This window comes from Stenella coeruleoalba, assembly GCF_951394435.1.
Source record: "Stenella coeruleoalba genome assembly, chromosome: 11".
NCBI lineage: Eukaryota > Metazoa > Chordata > Mammalia > Artiodactyla > Delphinidae > Stenella > Stenella coeruleoalba.
The window spans coordinates 84,052,693-84,075,558 of record NC_137157.1 but is presented as its reverse complement, the minus strand read 5'-3'; the positions used below and the strand labels follow the sequence as shown (position 1 = coordinate 84,075,558).

Here is a 22,866-nt window from a genome sequence, read left to right as displayed (position 1 = left end):
CATTTTTCGTAGTGTGAGTTGACAATAGAGACCTTTTAAAAAAAATTCCTTCTGTCCAAAGGAAGGCTGTTCTGAAGGGGCCTAGAGATCTATACTGGGACATACTTGGAGTATGAAAAAGTTTGGGTTTTAGTTTACTGTGACTATTTAAGTCTCATGATGTTGAAAATTAATTTACTGGAGTCTCAGCTTTTGTAGGACTTCAGGTTCAGAGTGACTAAGGTATTTCATTTCCTATATAGAAAAATGTGTAAATCAATATTTAGAATCCAAATAATATAAACATGTTTCTTTTCTTCCAGTTTTATTGAGATATAATTGACATACAGCACTGTGTAAGTTTGTGTACAGCATAATGATTTGACTTATATGCATTATGAAGTGCTTACTACAGTAAGTTTAGTGAACATCCATCATAAATAAACAATTAAAGACATAGAAAAAATTATTTTTCCTTGTGATGAGAACCCTTAGGATTTACTCTCTTAACAACTTTCATATACAACATGCAGCAGGGTTAAGGGGGCTAGTGCTGGCCTTCTGGTGGGCAGAACTGGGTCTGGGGGAGCAGGTTGTGGGACCAGAGGTCCCGGATGTAGTGTCGGCCTGCTGGTGGAAAGGGCCCAGATCCCAGAGGGTCCTGGGCCTAGTGCTGGTCTGCTGCTCGGTGGAGCCAGGTCCCAGCGTTTCTGGCTGCAGGGCCCTGGGGTTCCCCAGAGTTGGTATTAGACCCCCAGTGGGCAAAGTTGGTTCCTGGCACAGCTGGCTTTGGTGTCCAGCATGTCCTGGAAATTGGTGTCAGCTTGCTGGTGGGTGGGGCAAGATCCCTGGATGCTGTCTGAGGGACCCAAGGGGTCCTAAAACTTGGCCTGCTAGGGCGGGCCTGGGTCCTGGTGCCAGTAAGCTAGAGGGAGGGTTCCAGAATGGCACTTACCAGGGCGAGTGTCCTCCTGGTAGAGTGAGCTCCCCAAAATGGCTGCTGCCGGTGTCTCTTAGCCCAGGGTGGGCTCCATTTGCCTCCTGCCTCTCCAGGAGGCTCTTGAAGATCAACGGGTAGGTCTGACTCAGGCTCCTTTCAAATTACTGCTTCTGCCCTGGATGCCAGAGTGTGTGAGATTTTGTATATGCCCTTTAAGCGTGGAGTCTCTGTTTCCCACAGCCCTCTGGTTCTCCTGAAAGTGTGCCCTTAAAAAGCCAAATGTCTTCCCAGTGCAGGAGTCCCCAGGCTAGGGATCCTGCTGTGGGGCTTGTCCTCTCTCCTGTGGAGAACCTCTGCAATTGTAATTATCCTCCCGTTTGTGGGTTGCCCACCCAGGGGTACGGGTCTTGACTGTGCTGCATCTCTGCCCCTTCTACTCGTCTTCTTGTGGCTTCTTCTTTATACCTTTAAAAAATCTTTTGTGCCAGTCTTCTGGTCTTTCTCATCAAGAGTAAGCAGCTCTGTAAGTAGTTGTCGTTTTGATGGCGCCAGTGGGAGCCGGTGAGCTGAGTCCTCCTCCTCCTCCATCGCAGCCACTCTTGACAGACATGCAGAGCACAGTCCTGCTGGGACCTGAAATATTCGGCGGCACATGCCTCAGAAACCACACCAGACGTGTTTTTCCATAGTGTGATTAATACTAGTGCAAAAATTGGAAATTTTATTTTGTCTTTATACCTAAAGTGTACATGAAGATTTCAGCTTTTGTATTCAGGAAGTCTTTGCTTTAAGAACAACAGAAGTAAGCAGGACCTGTGGATTTTTTTTTTCTCGTTTCTTTTAATTTTTTATAACTCATTAGCGAAAAATAGCTGTATTGTTTTGAGCTTGATTATTTCAAAGATTAGTTTGACTCACTCTGTGTGTGCTTTATTTACAAAGTTTGTCAAACTTTGAATGGATAGGGATATTATACCCCTTTAACTGGGATAGGCAGACACCTGGAAGTGTGTCAGGTGTATTGGATATTCAGAAAGTGATAACATAAAAACAAAAAAAATTCTCTTTTGAAATAGCTATTTTATTGAAAGATTTTGGGAAAAATCACTTTAGAATAAGTAGATGGCAGTGGTGCAGAGTTGAGAGGCAGTATGGTACTGTATGGATTAAGAGTACAAGACTGGAGCCAGACTGCCTGGGATCAAATCTCAGTTCTGCTGTGTAACCTTGGACAAATTACCTATTTATTCTTCCGTAAAACATAAATAACAAAGGTAGTATATTTACCTTTTAGGGGTTCTGTGAGGATTAATTGAGTTGGTATATACAAATTTCTTAGAACCGTGCTTGGCCATATAAGTGCTAAATAAATGTTAGCTGCTATTTTTAAAATTATTATTAGTCAGAGAAGGTTACTTCAAATGCTTGAGGTTAGTGATACTTGGGTAAAGCTGGAGATGCAGTGTGGTAAATAATGAAAGAACCTCCCCCCAACAGAAAATATACAACTAAAACATTAAAAACAGTTAAAATATTAAAAATGTTTCATATTTTCTTCCATTCCTTTTTGTCTGTACATGATTGTAATTATGTTAATAATCCTTTGAATCCTATTATTTCCATTCGACTCAGTACTTTTAAAATAAATTCTTGAATAATTTCACCATTTTAAAAAGCGCATATAAGGATCTCTGTTGGAAGGTATGTGTAGAAGAGAATGCAGGAGTGGGGAGAACAATGAATAGGCAAATTCATTAAAGTAAACTCAGTGATACAGAATTTTTTTGTGTTATAAAATGGAAATGTAAGGGGTAATTTGAGAGACGATATAGAGAAAGAATGAAGAGAACTTATTTTGTAAGCCTGATGGTGCTATTGAAGAATTAGTAGTAGCACCTTATTTTTGTTCCGTTGTATTTTTATCAAATTATTACAAATACAGCACAATAAATAGTACAGAAAAGAGTGTAGGATAAAAAGCCATGATCACTAATCCTTCTTGCCATACCAACACTCACCCTTCCCAGTCTGACTACTGAGGCAGTTCTCTGTAAAGATGAGTATTCTGTGATGTGGTTACCATATGATAGTATCATAATTTTATATGATTAATGATTGTATGATTATCATATAATAATGAGTTGATTTATCAATAGTAGATAATATCTATTGACTATCAAATGTGACTTTAGCTGGTTTATACTACATTCACCCTTCCAAGCTTGAAATAGGTGTTTTAGTTCTTTAATGGACTATCTTTGTAACTTTACATAATATACTTAAACTTTTTATTTAACTCTTTGTGTCTTGGTTTCCCCCATCTATAAAATGGACATAAACATAAGACATTTAGAATAGTGGTAGTAATTGTTAGCTGTTAGATATATATATTATTCCCTCACCCCATTTTGTACTGATACATTTTTTACTTTTCTGCCCTGCATTTTAACTGTTGATCTGTTTCTTTTTATTCATGTTTAAGTTCTTTTTAATGGTTTTTCTGTATTCTAATCTTTAGAATAATTGGCTTGCTTTAATTCAGAAGTCTGTGCATTTAAATGGAAAGGACTTATTAAAAATAGATTTTCTTTGGTATGTATAGAAATATCGAATTACTGTGTCATGCACCAGAAAGTAACATAGTGCTGCAGGTCATTTATATTTGAAAAACAAACAAACTCAGAGAAAAAGAGATCAGATCTGTGGTTATCAGAGGTGGGGTATGGGGAAGGGGGAATTGGATGAAAGTAGGCAAAAGGTTCAAACTTATAGTTACAAAATAAATAAGTGCTAGGGATGTAATATAAAACATGATAAATTAACACTGCTGTACGTTATATATGAAAGTTGTTAAGAGAGTAAATCATGAGTTCTCATTACAAGAAAACTATAATTTTTTTCTTTTTCTTTTATTTTGTATCTTTGTGAGATGATGGCTGCTCATTAACCTTATTATAGTAATCATTCCGTGATGTATGTAAGTCAAATTATGCTGTACACCTTAAACTTACACAGTGCTGTGTGTGTCAATTATATCTTAATAAAACTAGAAGGAAAAAAATCAGTTCTATATGACAAAAAGAAAAGAAAAGAAGATTTTATTCCTTAATGAAACCTTAAAAAATGTTGCCATTAATATAAACAAGATATAACTCTTTTTTTTTTTTTTTTAAACTGAAAGGTTCCTAAGTGATATCCCAAGCTCTCAGATTCTTCAGGAAGAAATGACTTGGATGAAGAAGATTCTTTCTAACCTGGGCTCACCTGTTGTGCTTTGCCATAATGATCTGTTGTGTAAGAATATAATCTACAATGAGAAACAAGGTAGGTGTTTGACTTTAGCAGTGAGTAAGGTTTTTTTCTTCATGTTCTTAACAATCCTTTGATCTTTGTGTCAGTAAATTTAATTCAAACGCAAGGGTTAAAAACATGTGTGCAGTCTTCAACATTTTCTTTTCGTTACAAAGTCATGGTAACTGTGCTAAATTAGGAATGTATATTCTCTTTATAGTTGTATAAAATATGTTTCTTAGAATTGGTTTATTAGAAACAGTTTTTGGTTTCTGTTAAGAGTTTTAAATGAAAAATGATAAAATGACTTGGTTTATGAATTTAATTGTAAATATTTGGTAGTTCATGGTTTGAAAATGCACCTGCTTGTAATGGGAGTAATTGAAAAACCAGCTGACATTGTACTATTTTATAAATATAGAAATTTTTTGAGTGTCGGGGGGGACAGCAGTATTAGAAGCAAATATGTCTCTAGGTTTCCTATTACCTGTTTATTATACTGATTTGTTAGATATTTTGATGCTAAGGAGGGAGCCACAGATGGAGGAAATTTTATTTGTAGTTGCTGAAATTTTATCTACTAAAGTAATAATCAAGACAATTTAGTAAATTGTTTTAACATTTTTTGAGATGGTCAGTGAACTTTTTGGTGAAATGTTTTTTGGGATTGTTCCTATCTTGCTGTATTCAAATTCTCTGTGTTTTTATAGTTAAGAAACACTTGGTTGTATTATATTATTGGATAAAGTGGTTTGAGGTTTGGTTGCTAAAGCGGTAGGTGCCCTTCAATACTACATTGGCATTTTTAAAACATAATTTTGGTTGAAAGATTAGTATTAATTCAAAAAGTCTATTTGAAACTTTGAAGCTATTGCATTTTGTAGGAAACCAGTTTTGAACATAGGTATCATAGTTGGAAGATTATTTTGAATTAAAAGTGTGCTGTTGTGAAGATATTGAAGCCAAAGAATTCTGATTAAGTGGTCATATTATGTTAAATTACTATTTATGACCATTCTTATCAGATTGTAAGCTGAGACTGGCTAATGCAAAAGCTTTTAATATTTGTAACTGACTTTAATTTGAAGAAAACGAACCAAAGAACACTGTCAAGGGTGGTAGACTGAAGCACATATTTTCAAAAACACACTTAAGTACCTTTTATATTTGATATTTTAATTTGGATTAGAGATTCTATTTTTAAAAAATTTTCTGAGCTAACATCTTTATTTTGAATGTCTTGAAGTCTGTGTGGAGTCGTTTTTTGAAAACTTCAGGTGTACCCCAAAACATTAAGTACTTGACAGTGTCCTTTAATTTATTATTATCCATTTATTATATATAATTGTCATAGTATATATGTACTACATTGTATACTAGTAACCAAATCTCAATGCCCTTTGTGAGACTAGAGTATTAGTTATGCATTAAAGCGATGTATATTAGCTTTTAAGTTCAGTGCAAGATCTAATAAACACATTATTTTATATAACGGAATTTCAAGTGAGGGTCTTCATCTTACATTTGAAGTGGACACTCAGCTTTATTTTTAACTGCAAGTTAATTAAGAGAATCTGTTATTTCCTTTGGAATATCATTTTAACTTTTCATATTTTAATTTTATAAGTTTCTTTTGAATATTCATTTCACTGAACAAACTTGTTTATAATCTAAAACATAAGGGACCAAAAAAATCAGATTACTATGTCTTAGGTAAAAAAATTAATTTTTACTTTTTTATTTAACCAGTTGCCTATCTAAACTACTGATTAGTGATATGAAAAGTTCTCATATTTTCAAATAAAATATTTATGCTTCAGTCTGGCTTTAAGAGTTCAAGGTTGTCATTGTTTACTTTACCACGAGTTACCTAAATCATACTTTTGTGTCTAATTTTTCTTCCCTACACAGAAGGATAAAACTCACAGTTCAACAAGTGTAAATATGTTGATACAGGTTTTAGAGTTTGCCCTTCTTCACAGAAGTCTGTTATGTACCATTTGTTTCTTCTTGTCTTTGTGGTTGTGTTTGTGTGTTAGTTGTGGAGATATTCTGTTATTTTTTTCTTACCAATGGCTTTATACTGTCTGTTAGGAAGGCTACTTTGGACTTTGTGGCATCCATTAAAATCAATTCCTATGTGATTAGTTGATACATAAGCATTAAGAAAACATGGTTGGAATATTGTTCAGGTAAAATCTGAAACTCATGACAATGGCAAGAAGCTTGTTCTTTTTATTATTATCTTACTCTGTTTCAAATTAGGAGCTAATGGTTTTGAAGTAATGTGACTATGACATATTTGTCTTTAGTTATAAGGAGAAGTAACATGCCTCATACTTTATAAAAGGTAAATTATATAAATTTAGTAAGTTTAATAAGCAGAAAATATATATATTTGAGCTGTAGCATAGCATTAGTACTTATAATTGCAATATCAAGGAGGATCATGAAAATTAGAAATGTGCACTGCAAAGTTCTTTACCTGAACTTGTTAATTGATTATAGCATCTAAAAGCCAAGTGTCAAGTCTTTTCAAATTAAAATGGTTTCTACAAAGAATAAATGATTAAGCTATATATTATGTTCACAAATGTGTTTGATTTGTTATCACTTGTTAAATCATTCATGTGATTTGAGGTCAGGACTTCACCATTTTGTATCCACCTATGATACATATAAAAACAAGATGAAAGCCACGGGACTAGCCTTTGCATCATCAATCTCAGTATCTCTCTGTAGTGTGTTTCAGACCCTTAATTTCTTGGAAGTACAAATTTTAGTTAAACTTCATGAATTTATATTGGATCATCTTGAAGTCTCTGCATGTACTTTTCAAACGTAGTGTTAGATTTTTTTATATGTTGTAACTAGATTAAAAATCTCTAAGTAACTCTTACAAGCAGATATATTACTCTTAAAAGAGCAATCAAACTCTTAACTCTTAAGTAACTTAAAAGAGAAGTCAAAAAGAATATAGATTTTGGAACCAAGCACACTCGTGTTCAAATCCCTGCTTAATCACATATGGAAGTAGGTGGTATTAGACAATTCATTTTATCTCTTCATTAAGTGTTTATATTTGATCCTTTACTATCTGCACCAGAATCACCTAGGGTACTTGGGAAACATGTAGGTTTCTGGGCTCCATCCAAGACCATCTGAACAAGAATTTCTACTGATGGGCTTAGGACTCTGCATGTTTAGCAGATTTCTAGGAAGTGCTTATACTGCTGATAGTCTAGAACTTTTATTTGCTTTATTTGAAACTTAGGAGATGATATCTACTTCAGATGGTTCCTGGCAAGATTTTAGATGATGCATGTAATGTAAATAGCACCAGACTAGGTGCTTAGCAGCTCTCAGTTGCAGTTATTATACCGTGATAGGAGTTGGCAAACGTTTTCTGTAAGGGACTATGTAGTACATACTTTAGACTTTTCGTCCCATGTTATAGTCTCTGTTTCCACTATTCAGATCTGTGTTGTGGCACAAACACAGCCATATACTGTTCATATAATTCATGAACAAATATGTGTGGCTGTGTTCCAATGAAACTTTGTTTACAGAAACAGGCACTGAGGTGGATTTGACTTGAGAACACATTGTTTGCCAACCCCTGTATTATGTTTATAGGAGATGCATTATACAAAATGTATCTGATTCTGAAAAAGTGAAAATGGTTACTATCAGTATAAGCCAGAAGGATTTATGGCTCATTGGTATGCGGTGACAATTCAGATTATCTTTAAGTGCAATTTACAAATTCTATCTTAACTATAACTTGAGTGATTAAAGTTTAAAAATGTATATATGTATATGTATATATACGTACTCATATATACACACACACAAGACTGTGAGCACCCTGCAGTTTATAGGCATTTTCACCTGCGAATGTTACATAACTGGTAGGCATCACAGAAGAAACACTGCTTCTACTTGTTTTCATCATGTCAGTTGACAGGACTCAGGAATATGGGAGAAGAGTAAGCTTCCTTTCTGAAGTTGATGGTAGCTGTCAAGATTTTTGAAAAGTTAGTCAGTGCCAGGAATTAGGTGGTTGGTAAGACAGCAGCCCATTCCTTGGCTTCAGTGAAATGACATCTTAAAAAGGTAAGAAAAGTATACTTAATGATATGATGATAGAATTTGTTATATAATAGTAAAACCAAAAGCAGTGGTTCTCGCTCCAGAATTGTAAGATAAGACTTACATCAGTCATCTTTTAAATTAATCAGCAATTAATTAAAAAGAATTTATACTAAGTAGAACAAATTTCAGTATTGCTTATTGACTGACTTCAAATCTAATATTTTAATTTCAACTAATCCTTTAACTGCTGACATGTTAGAAGTAATTGCTAAAGCTTTTGAGTTTGTTGTCTCATGTCTTGATGCTCTGTCAGAATGTTTATTGGTGGCTGTTTTGTTTCTCCTTTTCCCCCATTCATAAAAGCTTCATAAAAAGTTCACTTGAAGACCTAATTGTAACTTAAAATGGCTGCCATTGGTTATTTTCTCTGTCAGCAAATGCGAGAAGCTGATTCACAGCTACTTAAGGAAATAAAAAATGAGTGGAAGAAAAAGGAAGCTTTTCTGGGAATTACAGAGTAAGCCAGGTTTTTCTTTAGAGTTTTAAATAAAACAATATAAATAGAAAATGGGTGAGTCACCATTCTTAGTCACTTGATTGACTCTAAATCTTATCCACTTTATTGTTATTCATGAAAAGGCATTGATATGGTTGTTATTTTATTGATATTTAAACAAGTTTTTTGTTTTATTTTAAAATTTAAATTATATTTTTATTTGCTAACCTATATTTTCCAGGGTGGAATTTTTATGAAGGATAATCTTAACCTTGTTTTCACTTGTAGTCTGGATCACTATTTAGTATAAAATAAAATAACCCTAAATCAGGTAATAAAAAACTTTAAATGGACTATAAAAACCTGAACTATCAAGGAAGAGCTACCTTAAATAGTTACTAGTTCAGTGTTTTTTCTTTACTCATACATTCATTCCCACTGTATGTTCAGTCATATACTGGAATAAGAATGTCAGAAATGCCATATTTTGTTCCTCAATATTTCATGCTATCCCCCGCTTCCATTTAAATATGTGTTATCATTGTGTCTGAGCATTTTCTGCAAAACTTCCATTTATTTCACTAGCATTTGAATACTTCCTGTGTGCTAGGATTTGCTCTGTGGATTGCATAAGGAAAAGTGGAAGGGACCTACTGCCTCTCCAGGAAGCCATGTGCCATGTAGTGGACGAGTCAGTCACAATACAGAAGTTTACATTCAGAATGATGAGTGCTGTGTGGTGAAGGTGTACACGTCCAGGGTAAAGTTACTGGATGCTAGAGTAAGGGATGAAGCGAAAGTTTCCCAGAACAGAATACTTCCTTTTTCTGTGTATTAGAGAGCATTTTGCCAACATTAGTGTAATCATGGTTACTTTTTCTCTCCGTTCTCTTTCTGCCTTACATAACACTGTAGAGCAAGTAGAGTGAGTTGGAAACATTTTCAGGTTCTCATATTGGTTATTTTGCTTTTCATCTTTATCCATTTCTCTGTAACAACAATAAATAAAAGGAGTCCAAATGAATGTATCATGTGAATTATATAGCCTTAGTTAATAAGCTAATTTTTTTGGTTTTAAAGTACTTCAAATATTATTTAAACTGTACTGAAATTTGAACAATTTAACTCAGTAGAGTGTGGATTTCATTACTGCGAAGATACGTAAGAAACGAAAAAAGAAAAATGTAGCATTTGAACATTCAGATTATAGTTTTATTCAGTAATCTTATGCTTTACCCACTGTGTGCTAATTATATACAGATAAAATATAGTCTTAGCTCTTAAAGCAATGCTTTACTTTTTAGAGGTCAAGGATCCCTTGAGAATCTGGAAAATTGAGAATCCCCTCAGAATCTGCCTATATAAAATTTTGTGTAAAATTTTCGGGAGTATTCTCATTTTCTTTCCACCCTTGAATCCCCAATTAAAAATTCATATCTTAAAGAATTAACAAGATAGTCATGCCATATGAGCTATTAATTATTATAGTGATGTGGATGTTCCTCTAAATACTTGGAAAATTTAGAATTCAGAAGTTAAATTTGTAGAAGAAAAAAGTTCAGTGCATTTTTTTGGTAGGAAAGCATTTTCCAGTAATTTGATTTTTCTGGCACCCGAAATAAGGGAAGCAGGCCTCTTTAATTTTACTTTGTTGCAGAAGATTAAATTTAAGGTTGAGTTCCACTTTGTTTGCAGTTGTTTGAAAAGAATAGTTAATGCAGATTAAAAAAATTTTTTTTTCCTTTTAAGCTTTGTGTCTTGTAAAATGTGAGTTTGCCAAATTTTCTTCATCTGCTACAGATTAGGTATGCCATTGTTGCTGCCATGTGGCGGCGCACCCGTGCTTCTTAAACGCACTGACTGGAGGTTTATCGCATCACTTGTTCACATGCACGGAGCCTGGTAACAGCCTCATCTGTATCTTGTTAGCTTCATTTTCTTATTTTTAAAATTTCATTATTTATAAACTCAACATAGCATTTAAAAATAAAGGCTAGTTTTAATGAATTAATGCTACTACAAAAAGTCATTGCTAAAATTTTCATACTGAAACAGATTTTAACTTTTGTTAAAATGATCTATGCTTTATTTAAATTGTATTTATAAGCAGGCATGTTTTACCTGCCATTTTATTTATGTTTGCCAAATTCTAAATATAATTTTGAAAATTGAAATTGAAGCTTTTGTTTATGTGGCAAAAGTAAGCTTCAGGACTGGGCTGTGTATTTTTATTGGCATGTAACAGTTAATATGAGCTCTACAAGAATTTGTGTTTAAAAGAGCTAAAGCAATCAACAGCTGCAATTTAAAACATTGTTTATTAAAACTATTTGGTTGGCTCAGTAATACAACTTGGTAAATCCTCTGGAATCCTGATTTCTTGAAGGCTGGGTGGTTAGGTATTTCTCAAATCGTGTTTAGCCTCTTATTCATCTTAATCTTTTTAAACTGTCATTTTTTTTTCCTCCTAAAAGTAGTGTTTATTGCAAAGAATAAAGGAAGAAAGGTCACTTGTCTACCATCTGAAATGAAACTAGTAGAAACATTTTGTTTTGGTTTATTTCCATTCATCTTTTTTCTCCTATGCATTATATTTTTTTTTCTTTTTTCCTCTCTTCAGGCATAATATTTTAATAATTTGGATCAGTGTGTTTACTATTTTATGTCTTTTTTCATATAACATTTGTAATTCTCCTGGTCATTTAATAATTTTTGAAAATGAAATTTTTATCATGGCTGCAAAGTATTTTGTCATGATGGTGGTCTTTACTCTCTCATTCCCAAGGGTACCTAGAAAAAAATTTTTAAATATGTTCTGACTTTTCATTTCGGAGCTTATTAGTAAAGTGATTTGGTTAAAGCTTGTTCTGTCTTCCCATCCTGCAAGTTTAGTGAAGTGATTTGGTTAACGCTAAGACTTTCTGTGGAATAGTTTTTGTGAATTCAGGAATTTAAACTGGTTGAGTTGTAGTGGTTTATGTAGTTACCAACTTTTAAAAACCTTATATTATTTTGTCAATATGCATATAGATTTTGGGAACTGGGCTTTTATACTTTGGTAATCTCACTTATTTTACTCTAGACTTGACTATTATAAAAATTTTGAATTAAATATTAAATACAATTACATTAAATTTTTTGGCTTTTGTCTAAAATACTCCACTTGCCATTACATTTTTCTGTCATATAATTCTTTTTCTGAGTTTGAATATGATCAACATACATCCCCAGATTAAACATATAAATCTGTATGACACATGACAGTTCAAAAGCTCTTTTATCTGGGAAAAGCCAGTGTGTATAAACCAGAAGTTTGTTTTGTTACCTCAGCTTGATGTTTTAAAAGACAATGTAACTAGACATATGCTGTGCATTTTCTCAATATCAGCAGCTTAGAAACTATTCTTATAGCCATCTCTGTTCATGTATCCATTTTAACTGTTGAGCCCTGTTAGCCTTTGAGTTTGTGATCCCTTGATGTGGACAGTGACCCATTTTGATTTTTTTTTTTTAAATGTTTCACTCTGTCTCTCTTTCTCTCTCTCTTTTTCTCGTCTTTTAAAAAATAGGACCTATATCTCTGTTGAGCCAAACCCTCTCTAATACTCAGTACTCGAAAATGAAGTGTTTATAAGCAGGAGTTTGTCCCCTGGGCAGGCGGAACAGGATAGTCTTTGGAGAATTATAATGAAATACGCATATCTGTATCTGTATTTAGCACTAATTTAGAATAGGAATCTCTTTAGTTTATGTAAAAATTTCTCAAATTAAAAAAATATTTAAAAGCAACTATACCTTTGCTCTTTTTAAATGATAAAACAACCACGTTAAGGCTGCTCAAATATGCTATTGGAAACCTTAATTATGTAGCATTCCAGGAATATGTAAGAGTTTGATAGCAACTAACTTCTTAAATTAGGCATGGTGTTATGTTGATCAGCAAGTGCAGGGTTCTCAGAATTTAAGTCTTTGAAAGTCTGTATTTTATTTCCATATATAGATTAGCTTGTCAATTCACTGTTGGAGTATCATAGATTAATTTTTTGTTAAAGTTGCGTAGATTATTAAGTTTCCAAAGATAGTTTTCATTTCTAACCAAACTTGAATTTTTAAGTAACTGATGCCCCCATGTGGTTAAAGACATATTTTGCTTTTGTTTGAACTTGGAGAATGACTGTATTTTGACGTTTCTGTAGTGTAGTGGACATTAATGTTCACAAAGAAGCTGTTGACCCAGATAAATAATTTGAATTTTGTAAAGCTCATTGCCATAAAATTCACAGCCTTACCCTGTATTGTCTCAGAAGTGCATGTAACCAAGCACGTACAATGAGACAAAATATTGGAAGCTATTTAATTATAAATAGCATAGGGATTTTCTGATCCTATATGTGATTTCTTATGTCTCTGTTTTTGTGTCTCACATAGGTGATGTACAGTTCATTGATTATGAATATTCTGGATACAACTACCTGGCATATGATATTGGAAATCATTTCAATGAATTTGCAGGTAAAATCTAGAGGAACATGTTCCTCTAATGGAGTAGCATATATAATTTTGAAAGGATGCTTTTTGAATTGTTTTTTCTTTTCTTTAAAGAAGATCAGCTGGGGGTAGGAGCAACAATTTTTATTTTCTTCCTGACCTTTTTGGTTTTTCTTTATTATTGGAGGAAAGAGATGATGACCTCTTCCTTAATTTCTTAAGGAAAATAATGATTGTGGCTTTTTGTGTGTGTGGCTTTTGTTAAGAATTGACATAGTTGCTTCGTAAATCTCATCTCATCTGATTTTTTCTACACAACAATAAGTTGGGTAATATTCCCAGTTTACAAATGAGTAAAGTAACTCACCAAGGTCACAGTAAAATGCAAAGAACTAAGATTTGAAAACAACTTTCTAATCATTTAAAAGCCTTTGCTGTTTCTATTGTGTAGTAGGGCTTTTGGGATGTTGTTTAACTAAAAAGCTCAAGAATTTTTTTTTTTTTTTTTTTTTTGTCATTGGCTATGAATAATTGAAAAGCTGGTCATTTTTACCCCTGAAAATAATCTTTTATTACCATCAAAGGTAAAAGTTTAAGTTTTTTAATGTAAGTATAATTAATTTAAAATACATTTTATGGCTATATTTAGAAACATGAAATGCTCTAAAATAGTGAAGATTAGGGAATTCCCCTGGATGGTTTATACCTAGCAGGAACTTTTCATTGCTGAATTTGTATTTTTATATATTTATGTATTCATGTATTTTCACATACTTCTAAGTTACCAGACTGGGTAAAGAGAGTTGGGGGAAAGTTTTAGTTTACATGTTTTCAGTTATTTCCCTCCACCAAGCCTATATACATTGCCGTATCCCCAGATACATGTTGTACATAAATATCTATAGGAAGGGAAAGCAGTTGTGCATATAATTAGATATCACCGTGTTAGTAATATGGATAGTCGCTGCTGTGGATACCAAAGAGTGATCTTAATATGATTTTGTGTAGAAAAAAATTGAAAAAGTTAGAGTTTGGTTGTGCAGATAGAAGAGAAAGAGAGGGCACTGCAGGAAGAAGGAAGAAATCTTCAAGATGAGTATACCTATTTCTGTAGGATATAAAATCCATGAAGGAGAATAGAGTGTCATAAGACCAGAGAAGTAAGTTTGGATCAACTTAGGAAGAACCTTGAACACTGGGCAAAATACTATGAACTAAGATTAGTATTTTTCAAACTATACATCATGAGATCAGGTATGTGGGGTAATTAAAGCAAGGAATGGAAAAGAAATAGAAAGTATCAGAATTGGAAGGTGTAGTTAGGGTAAATATTGTTCTGTGAAACTTAGTATCAGGTGTGTGTATAAGGTTTCAATATAAAAATATATTTCTTACTCTGTGAGAAATGATTAAAGAAGCTTTAGAGCTACAGTTCTAGGAAATGCTCTAGATATTAGTGTGCATAAGAATCTCATAAGAATCTCCTGAGGTACTTATTAAAATCGAAGATTTGTGGCTTCTGCTGCAGGTGATTCAAGCTTCATACTTTGAGGAAAAATTGAGGCAATGAGAATTGATTATGGTGATCAACTGTATTGTACACTAGAATTTAATTTGGAATACATTATGATTGGTTTATTATTCTAATAAATGCTATTTACTTAATAATATCTAGTATTTCAGCCCCAAATGGAAACATTTAATAATTTTTTTCTGAAAAAATATGTAGATGGTAGGGATTATTAAAGTTTGCACAAGATGTGTAATGTGTTCTTAAAAATCTCAGTGTACTTTCTTTTCTATTTTAGGTGTGAGTGATGTAGACTATAGTCTTTATCCAGATAGAGAACTGCAAGGCCAGTGGCTGCGTTCTTACCTTGAAGCGTACAAAGAATATAAGGGTTTTGGGTCTGAAGTTACTGAAAAGGAAGTAGAAATACTCTTCATTCAAGTCAATCAGTTTGCATTGGTAAGTTTAAATTTAAACAATTAATGAAAGATACTTGATATAATGTTAAAAACTAAAAATTTTCATCATTTTTTAAACAGTTGCCCATTTTGAGTTTTGTGAACTTGTTATTTGTTTAAAATAATGACAAAATGAGATTGTTTAAAATTCCCCCACTATAATGCTTTTGAAGACAAAAATTTTGTTTCATTCACTGCTATATCCCCAGCCTCTATAACAACAGTGCCTACCCACATGGTTAAGTGCTCAGTGAAATTATTTGTTTAATGAATGGATTCTAGTTAGAGTTAGGATTAATGGGCCTCTCACTGCTGTGGCCCCTCCCGTCGTGGAGCACAGGCTCTGGACGCGCAGGCTCAGCGGCCATGGCCCACGGGCCCAGCCGCTCTGCGGCATGTGGGATCCTCCCAGACCGGGGCACGAACCCGTGTCCCCTGCATCGGCAGGCGGACTCCAAACCACTGCGCCACCAGGGAAGCCCTCTTTCTTTATGTTATAAAAAACATAATCAAGGACAGATTTATGGGTAGTAAGGTTTTTCCACAATATATTTAATCATCACATGTTAACATGTTAACATATCATGTTAACATGATAAAAGTAGATTGGAAGGACTGGTAGAATTATGTTTTCATAACCACCAGTATTTTGTCTTACTGAGCTTCTTTTGATAAGCAGTTATTTCCTGCCTCTTTGATATTGTAATGCTTTATTATTTTCAAGACCCACTTCTCTTTACTCTGAATGCATTTATGTTTTCAAATTTTAGTTCATTTAAATTACCTTTTGAGAATGACGTGATGCCATTAGAATAAGCTTTCAGCTAAGGTGTTGAGACTAATTAAATTGAATACTGGGTTGAAGTTATTTTAGCTACTACTTCTTTTTAGTTTTAATATAATTCTCTGCAGTTGACATGGGGAATATTAGCTATGTAGTCTTCACAAATAGACCCTATTGGTGGCTCACAGGTGTACTGTTTCCATAGTATTAAGAGCAGCATTCCCCCAGAGCCGTACAGAATACATCTTAAGTAAGAGGGTGTGCTGAAATGTGACTTCTTTACCTGCTGTTTTGATGTCTATTTTGAGTCGAACTGTTGGTTAAATTAATGACATGCTCTCCAGTTGGTCCTAGGATGCCTGCTGTTTCTATTTATTCTATTTAAGCATGATCTTAAAGTAGAGAATATAGGGTTTTCTTAACAATAATGACATAATTGCTAAATCCAGTTAAAACTCTTCAGTCTTTATCTTACTTGATCTGTCCATAGCATTTGACATTATTTTCCATTGATTGCAGTTTTTCCTTTCGTTAATTTTTGTGGTCCCATTCTTCCTTGGTTTTCCTCTTTTGTGCCCTCCTGCTTGTCTCCTTCTCTGGCTCCTCTTTCTTCTTACTCTTCCTCCAACCCTCTTACATGCTAGTGTTTCCTAGTGTTCGGATTTTGGGCTTCCCTCCTTTCATTTTATGTATATTATATACTTTTTTTTTTTTGGCCGTGCCACACGGCTCGTGGGATCTTAGTTCCCTGACCAGGGATTGAACCCAGACCCTCAGCAGTGAGAGCATGGAGTCCTAACCACTGGACTGCTGGGGAGTTCCCCACTTTATATACTTCTATTGGGTGATCTAGTCCCATGACTTTTATTGCCCTTTCTGTTAATGATCCCACTGACAGGCTCCAGATCAGTACTGACTGTATCTATCCAGGGTCCCATTAGTATTTGACCACAAGGTGTCCAAACTTGAATTTTATTTTCTGCATCCTATCCTCTGTCCCATTCTTTATTCTTTATTGTACTATCTTGACTTAATTAAAATGCTGTCCATTCTGTTGCTGTATTCTGAAACCAGGAAAGAAGGAATTTTTTTTCATGTGTTCCTCTTCTTCTCACATTTTTTCTATTTTCAGATTCTATTCTAAAATTCTGTCAATTCCAACCCTTTCTCCTTAATTGCATGACCTTTGATTAAGGCCTTTGTCTCTCACATATGTTAGTCTTTACTGGTCTCTTTACCTGCAGGTTTTTTCTGTCTGTAATTCACACTGTATATTTTAAAAGTGCTCTTTCTAATAACTAGAATCTAATTTATGAATCTGATTGTGTCACTTTCCTACTTTATGACTCCCTGTGACTTACAGAATGAAATCCAAATTATAGTATCTACAAATTGTCTTATTTCCCACTAAATTTCTCACCTACCACCTCCTCTCTGGCAGAGTCATCTTGTTTTCTAAACACTCCAGGGTGTTTTAAGCCTGTATGCTTTTGTATAGATTATTCCTTTCTACCTAGAATGCCCTTTTCCCTGTATTCTCTGGCAAGTTCCTCTTGTTCCTTATGGATGTGTCTTAAATACTGTTTCCTCCTCTTTCCTTGATCACTTGTCATGAAGAAGACAGCACATACATACATTATAAAGCTGTTTTGATAAGGGAGGAAAAGAGGTTTGAATAAGATCAAGGTGTAGCTGTTCTAAATAAATAAATGTTTGGTAAATGTTTATTGTTTGGTAAATAAATGTTTGGTAAATGTTTGGTAATGTTCTAAATAAATAAATGTTCAGTAAATGGTATGATCAGACTTCCTCAGTATTAAAAGATTTCACTTCTAATTAATTGTTTACTGTAATTAATTAATGTTGAGGAGATGACAAACAAAAGTAGGTATTTGCATTACAAAACCAAATAGGGAATACAGGGGTTTTTTAAGCTTTGAGGAGTTTTTAGACACATTGTTGGCAGACTTCAGATTCTTTCTAAGTAAAATATTAAAGTTATATTGAGGTTTTCAGGAAACAGTTTGAGGATTCATTATAGTTATTTGTTCACCATATAAAGCTTTTAATTTTTCTTTGCAACAGATGTGGGTAGCCTAGGAATTAAAATACCCTTTGATAGACTTACATATCCATAACTTCCAAATCTGAGAGAAGTAGTATTAGTAAATCATAGAATCACAGATTATTATATTATTTGTACTTAAATATTCTCTCTTTGCCATTTTGGAGAATGCAAAATGACAAATGGGCTATTTCCTCACTTCCCCTTTTATCTGTTCATGAGTCTAATGTTACATATAAATTTTTAATTTTTCACCCTATAAAAGGTGTTACCTACCAAAAAAGTGAAGTTTTATGTATAATGCTTCTCTAGTTTAGAATTATTTAGTTATTTTCCATTACTATATGAATAAAATTGAGAAATACATTTGCCAGCACTGCTATTTTTAGGTGTAGAATGTTATGTTATTTTTAGGTGTAGAATGTCCCCTGATTTTAGTCTTTTCTACTACAGAACCCACCTAATAGGAAGAGATTATGATACCACTTGCAGATGATTTTTATATCATTAGAATATGCTGAGGTGATTAAGACTAGTGGTTCTCAAACTTTTTGGTCTCAGTACCTTATTTTACTCTTCAAAAACTTTTCTGAAGACCTCTACGAGATTTTGTTTATATGGTTTAATTATCAGTATTTACCATCTTGGAAATTAAAACAAATTCAAAATATTTATTAAATACATGTTTTTTTAAAAAACTCATGTTAACATAAACAGCATTTTAAAAATGAAAAATAGCTATTTTCCAAATCAAAAAACACTTCAGTGAGAAGGATGACATAATTTTTTACTTTTGCAAACCTCTGTAATGTCTGGCATAACAAAAGCTGTATTCTCATGTTTGCTCCTGCATTTCATCTCTTACAATGTATTGTTTTGGTTGAAGTATATGAAGATAGTCCTGTTTCGCACACATAGGGTTGTTGGAAAAGGGGAGTGTTTTGCCTTTTCAGGGAATTGTGGATATTCTTTTTTGATGCTTCACCAAAACTCAGCAAGTGATAGTTTCTTAAAGGTTAATTGTAATGTTCAATCTGAACACATAAGTTAACTTTTGTATTCTATTACATGAAACTCCATTAGTATATCTTGCACTTTGAATGGTTCTTTTACCAATGTGTGATTTTGTAATTTGAATGTCATTCATTAGTTATTTGGAAAATATGGATTTATTGAGCTGTATAGATCTTCTAAAAGTTGATACATCTCATTATATGATATTTAAAAAATCACATTTATTGATATCACCACCAGTATCAGAAGAGTTTTAGTACTTTATTGAGAAGCTGATAAGCTCACAGAGTTGAATACAGATTTTCCAAAGTTCTAATTTTGTGTTGAATAGTCAAAGTCTGTCATTGGCAACAAATACTGTCATTTATTCTCATTGAAATGACAAGTTCTCTTTTTTATATTTGAGAAATGTCTGCCAAATACCCAAGTCTAATAACTCTAGTTCATATGTCAGTTGTTCTTCAAGTAAAAATGAGGTTCCATTAAAAATGTGCAAGTTTAGGTCACAACTCAGTCATATGTGGTTTTCCTTGAGACAGCCTTCATGCTTTGGGTATGCATCAGACATGCTTTATTTGTACTTCCTATATTATCCCACAGAATATCAGAATATCATGTACTCAGGGGTGGAGATTTAATAAAATTAATAGTTAAAGGACTTTAACTATTAAAGGACATTCTTTAGTGAGACTGGATTTGTACTGTGAGTGTGTGGTGGTGGTGAAGAATAAGACTACTATACTAATTCATTTTGGTACCACTGCCTTGACTTATGTTAAGGTACCAGGAGCTTCACCCAGTATTGCTTTTTCATCATTGCAAATGTAAACATAGTCGAAAAGACAAGTAACATATTAGTATTATTATGAAAATAGTTTTGGGCCTCAGAGTCTTCCATGGATTCATGGACCACTTTGAGAACCACTGATTTAGACTTTCAAAAGAAGGAAGGCATCTCATCTCATAAATCACTTTTCAATACCTGAGACACTTCCTTAGACAGAAAGAAGACCATTTTAAAAAATCTTCATCATTTTTGTCATTCTGGTTTCATATAATTAATAATTAACATTTTATTGAACGTTTGTTGTATGCCAGCTGCTCCGATGTGATTTTTTTTCCACACACCAATCAGTTCTCTAGTTCTCAGTAGGCAGTGATTGGGTGTCCTACAAATTTAACTCAGGTCTGACACTATCTACCTGGAGATAAGTGTCAGATTCCATAGGTTAAAGGTTCAGTCCCACAAGACTGCCCCCTTGCCCCTTTAGATGCCACTCGCAAGTCCACTGGCTTTAAATGGGAGGCTTCCACAACTCCCTCCTTGGGGCCTATTAATTTGCTAGAGTGGCTCACAGAACTCAAAGAAACGTTTACATTTGTTTACCAGTTTATCATAAAGGATATTATAGGGATACAAAAGAACAGTTGGATGAAGAGGTATAGTACGGTGAGGTCTGGAAGTGTCCTGGGTGTAGGAACTTACGTTCCTGTGGAGTTTCGGGTGTACCACCCTCCCAACATGTGCGTAGGTCATCTGGTTCACGAAATATGGAAGCTCTCCAAACTCCTTCCTTTTAGGTTTTAGTGGACGCTTCATTACCAAAGCAAGATTGATTAAACCACTGGCCATCTCAGTTTTCATTCCCTCTTCCCTCCCTGGAAGTCTGGAGGTGGTGGGGCGGAAAGTTCCAACCTTCTAATCACGTGGTTAGTTCCCCTGGCAACCAGCCCTCAAGTTTAGGGGCTTTCCAAAAGATACCTCATTAACATGTGGTTGAAAGGGGCTTGTTAAGAATAACAAAGACATTCCTTTCACATTATAGCTGTGGAACTATTTCAGGAACCAATGACAAAAGACCAAATATTGTAACAAAAGATGCTTCCAGTTGCTCTATGCTTAGGAAAGTCCAAGGAGCTATGAGCCAGGAACAGTGAATGAAGATCAAATGTCTATATCTTATTATAAATTATAATATCTCACTTGCATTTTACAGATGAGAGAACAGACGTACAGAGGGGTTAATTAAGTTGCTTACAACCACACACCTAGTAATTTTTTTCTAGTTATAGTATTTCTAGTTAGAATAGAGTATTTCTTGGGAAGTGAAGTCTTAGTGTTATCAGAAACTTTTTTTTTTTTTAGATTATCAAATATTTAACTCTGTTTAATGCAGTGTTGTGTAGTCCCAGCCTAGAAAAGCTAAGGAGTACAATGCAATGGTAAAACTTAGTAGAATCTGACCACTATAGGAAGATATGAAAATTAAAGCTGGATATATAGTAAGGTACGATTCCAGTAGGGAAAAATATAGATCAATCCATTTTCAATATATGAGAACAGATAGTCTAAATATTTGGATGTGGATTATAGCTAATCAAAAGATGCATAGGTAGAGATAAATGTAAGCCAAGTATCTATCTATGTAAATGTTAAAAAAGTACACATGCAACTATTTTATTTTTGCTTGTATGTACAATATAATTTATACCACTTTTCTGTTTAATGCTTTCAAAGAGAAAGCCAATTGGAAGTCTCATAAATATGTAGCAGAAAAAACTGAAACACAGAACAAAATAGGTTTTCTAATAAGATGTAATAAGTAGGGATATAAAAAGAATGATGACTAAAAAAGTAAAATACCAACTGCTTTAAAAATCTGTCATTAAACAAGATAAATTGAAGACAGTAAAGTAGACAGAAAATAATGGGAAAAAGCAAGCTGGAGATAACTTTTCCTAAGTAATCAGAATGAAAGAAATGCATCTGAACCACAAAAGGCATAAAAACTAGGAGCCAGCATATGCTTGGCAGTCTTTTCTGTGTAGCTTTACTGAACTGACCAAAACACTGCCAGATTTTCTTTTTAATTGTACATAATTTTTTATTGAATGAAAGATTTAAAAAATTTTGTAGTGCTTTACAATTTCCAAAAGTTTCACACACGTGACTTCATATAACCCTATGATAACCCTTTTTTCCCCCACCCCTATATTGCCCATCCCCACAAGTGGTAACCACTAGTTTGTTCCTTTTATCTGTGAGTCTGCTTCTTTTTCTTCTTTTAATTTAATTTAATTTAATTTTTTATACAGCAGGTTCTTGTTAGTTATCCATTTTATACACATCAGTGTATACATGTCAATCCCAATCGCCCAATTCATCACACCACCATCCCCCCCACGCCACTTTCCCCACTTGGTGTCCATATGTTTGTTCTCTACATCTGTGTCTCAACGTCTGCCCTGCAAACCGGTTCATCTGTACCATTTTTTTACATTCCACATATATGCGTTAATATACGATATTTGTTTTTCTCTTTCTGACTTACTTCACTCTGTATGACAGTCTCTAGATCCATCCATGTCTTAACAAATGGCTCAGTTCCGTTCCTCTTTATGGCTGAGTAATATTCCATTGTATATGTGTACCACAACTTCTTTATCCATTCGTTTGTCAGTGGGCATTTAGGTTGCTTCCCTGACCTGGCTATTGTAAATAGTGCTGCAATGAACATTGGGGTGCATGTGTCTTTTTGTTTTTGTTTTTTTTTTTGCAGTACGCGGGCCTCTCAATGTTGTGGCCTCTCCCTGTTGTGGCCTCTCCCGTTGCGGAGCACAGGCTCCAGACGCGCAGGCTCAGCGGCCATGGCTCACGGGCCTACCTGCTCCGCGGCATGTGGGATCTTCCCGGACCGGGGCACGAACCCGTGTCCCCTGCATCAGCAGGAGGACTCTAAACCACT

At 34.1% G+C, this 22,866-nt stretch overlaps 1 protein-coding gene across 1 annotated transcript in view; it reads left to right on the top strand.

The window, feature by feature from the left end:
* Nucleotides 1-22,866, top strand: part of ETNK1 (ethanolamine kinase 1) — a 69,243-nt gene that overhangs the window by 33,757 nt on the left and 12,620 nt on the right. Inside the window, exons 4-6 of the mRNA XM_079938500.1 lie at nucleotides 4,101-4,243; nucleotides 13,230-13,313; nucleotides 15,098-15,258. Of these exons, the coding sequence (XP_079794626.1) occupies nucleotides 4,101-4,243; nucleotides 13,230-13,313; nucleotides 15,098-15,258 (388 nt within the window). The remainder of the gene's footprint in view (nucleotides 1-4,100; nucleotides 4,244-13,229; nucleotides 13,314-15,097; nucleotides 15,259-22,866) is intronic.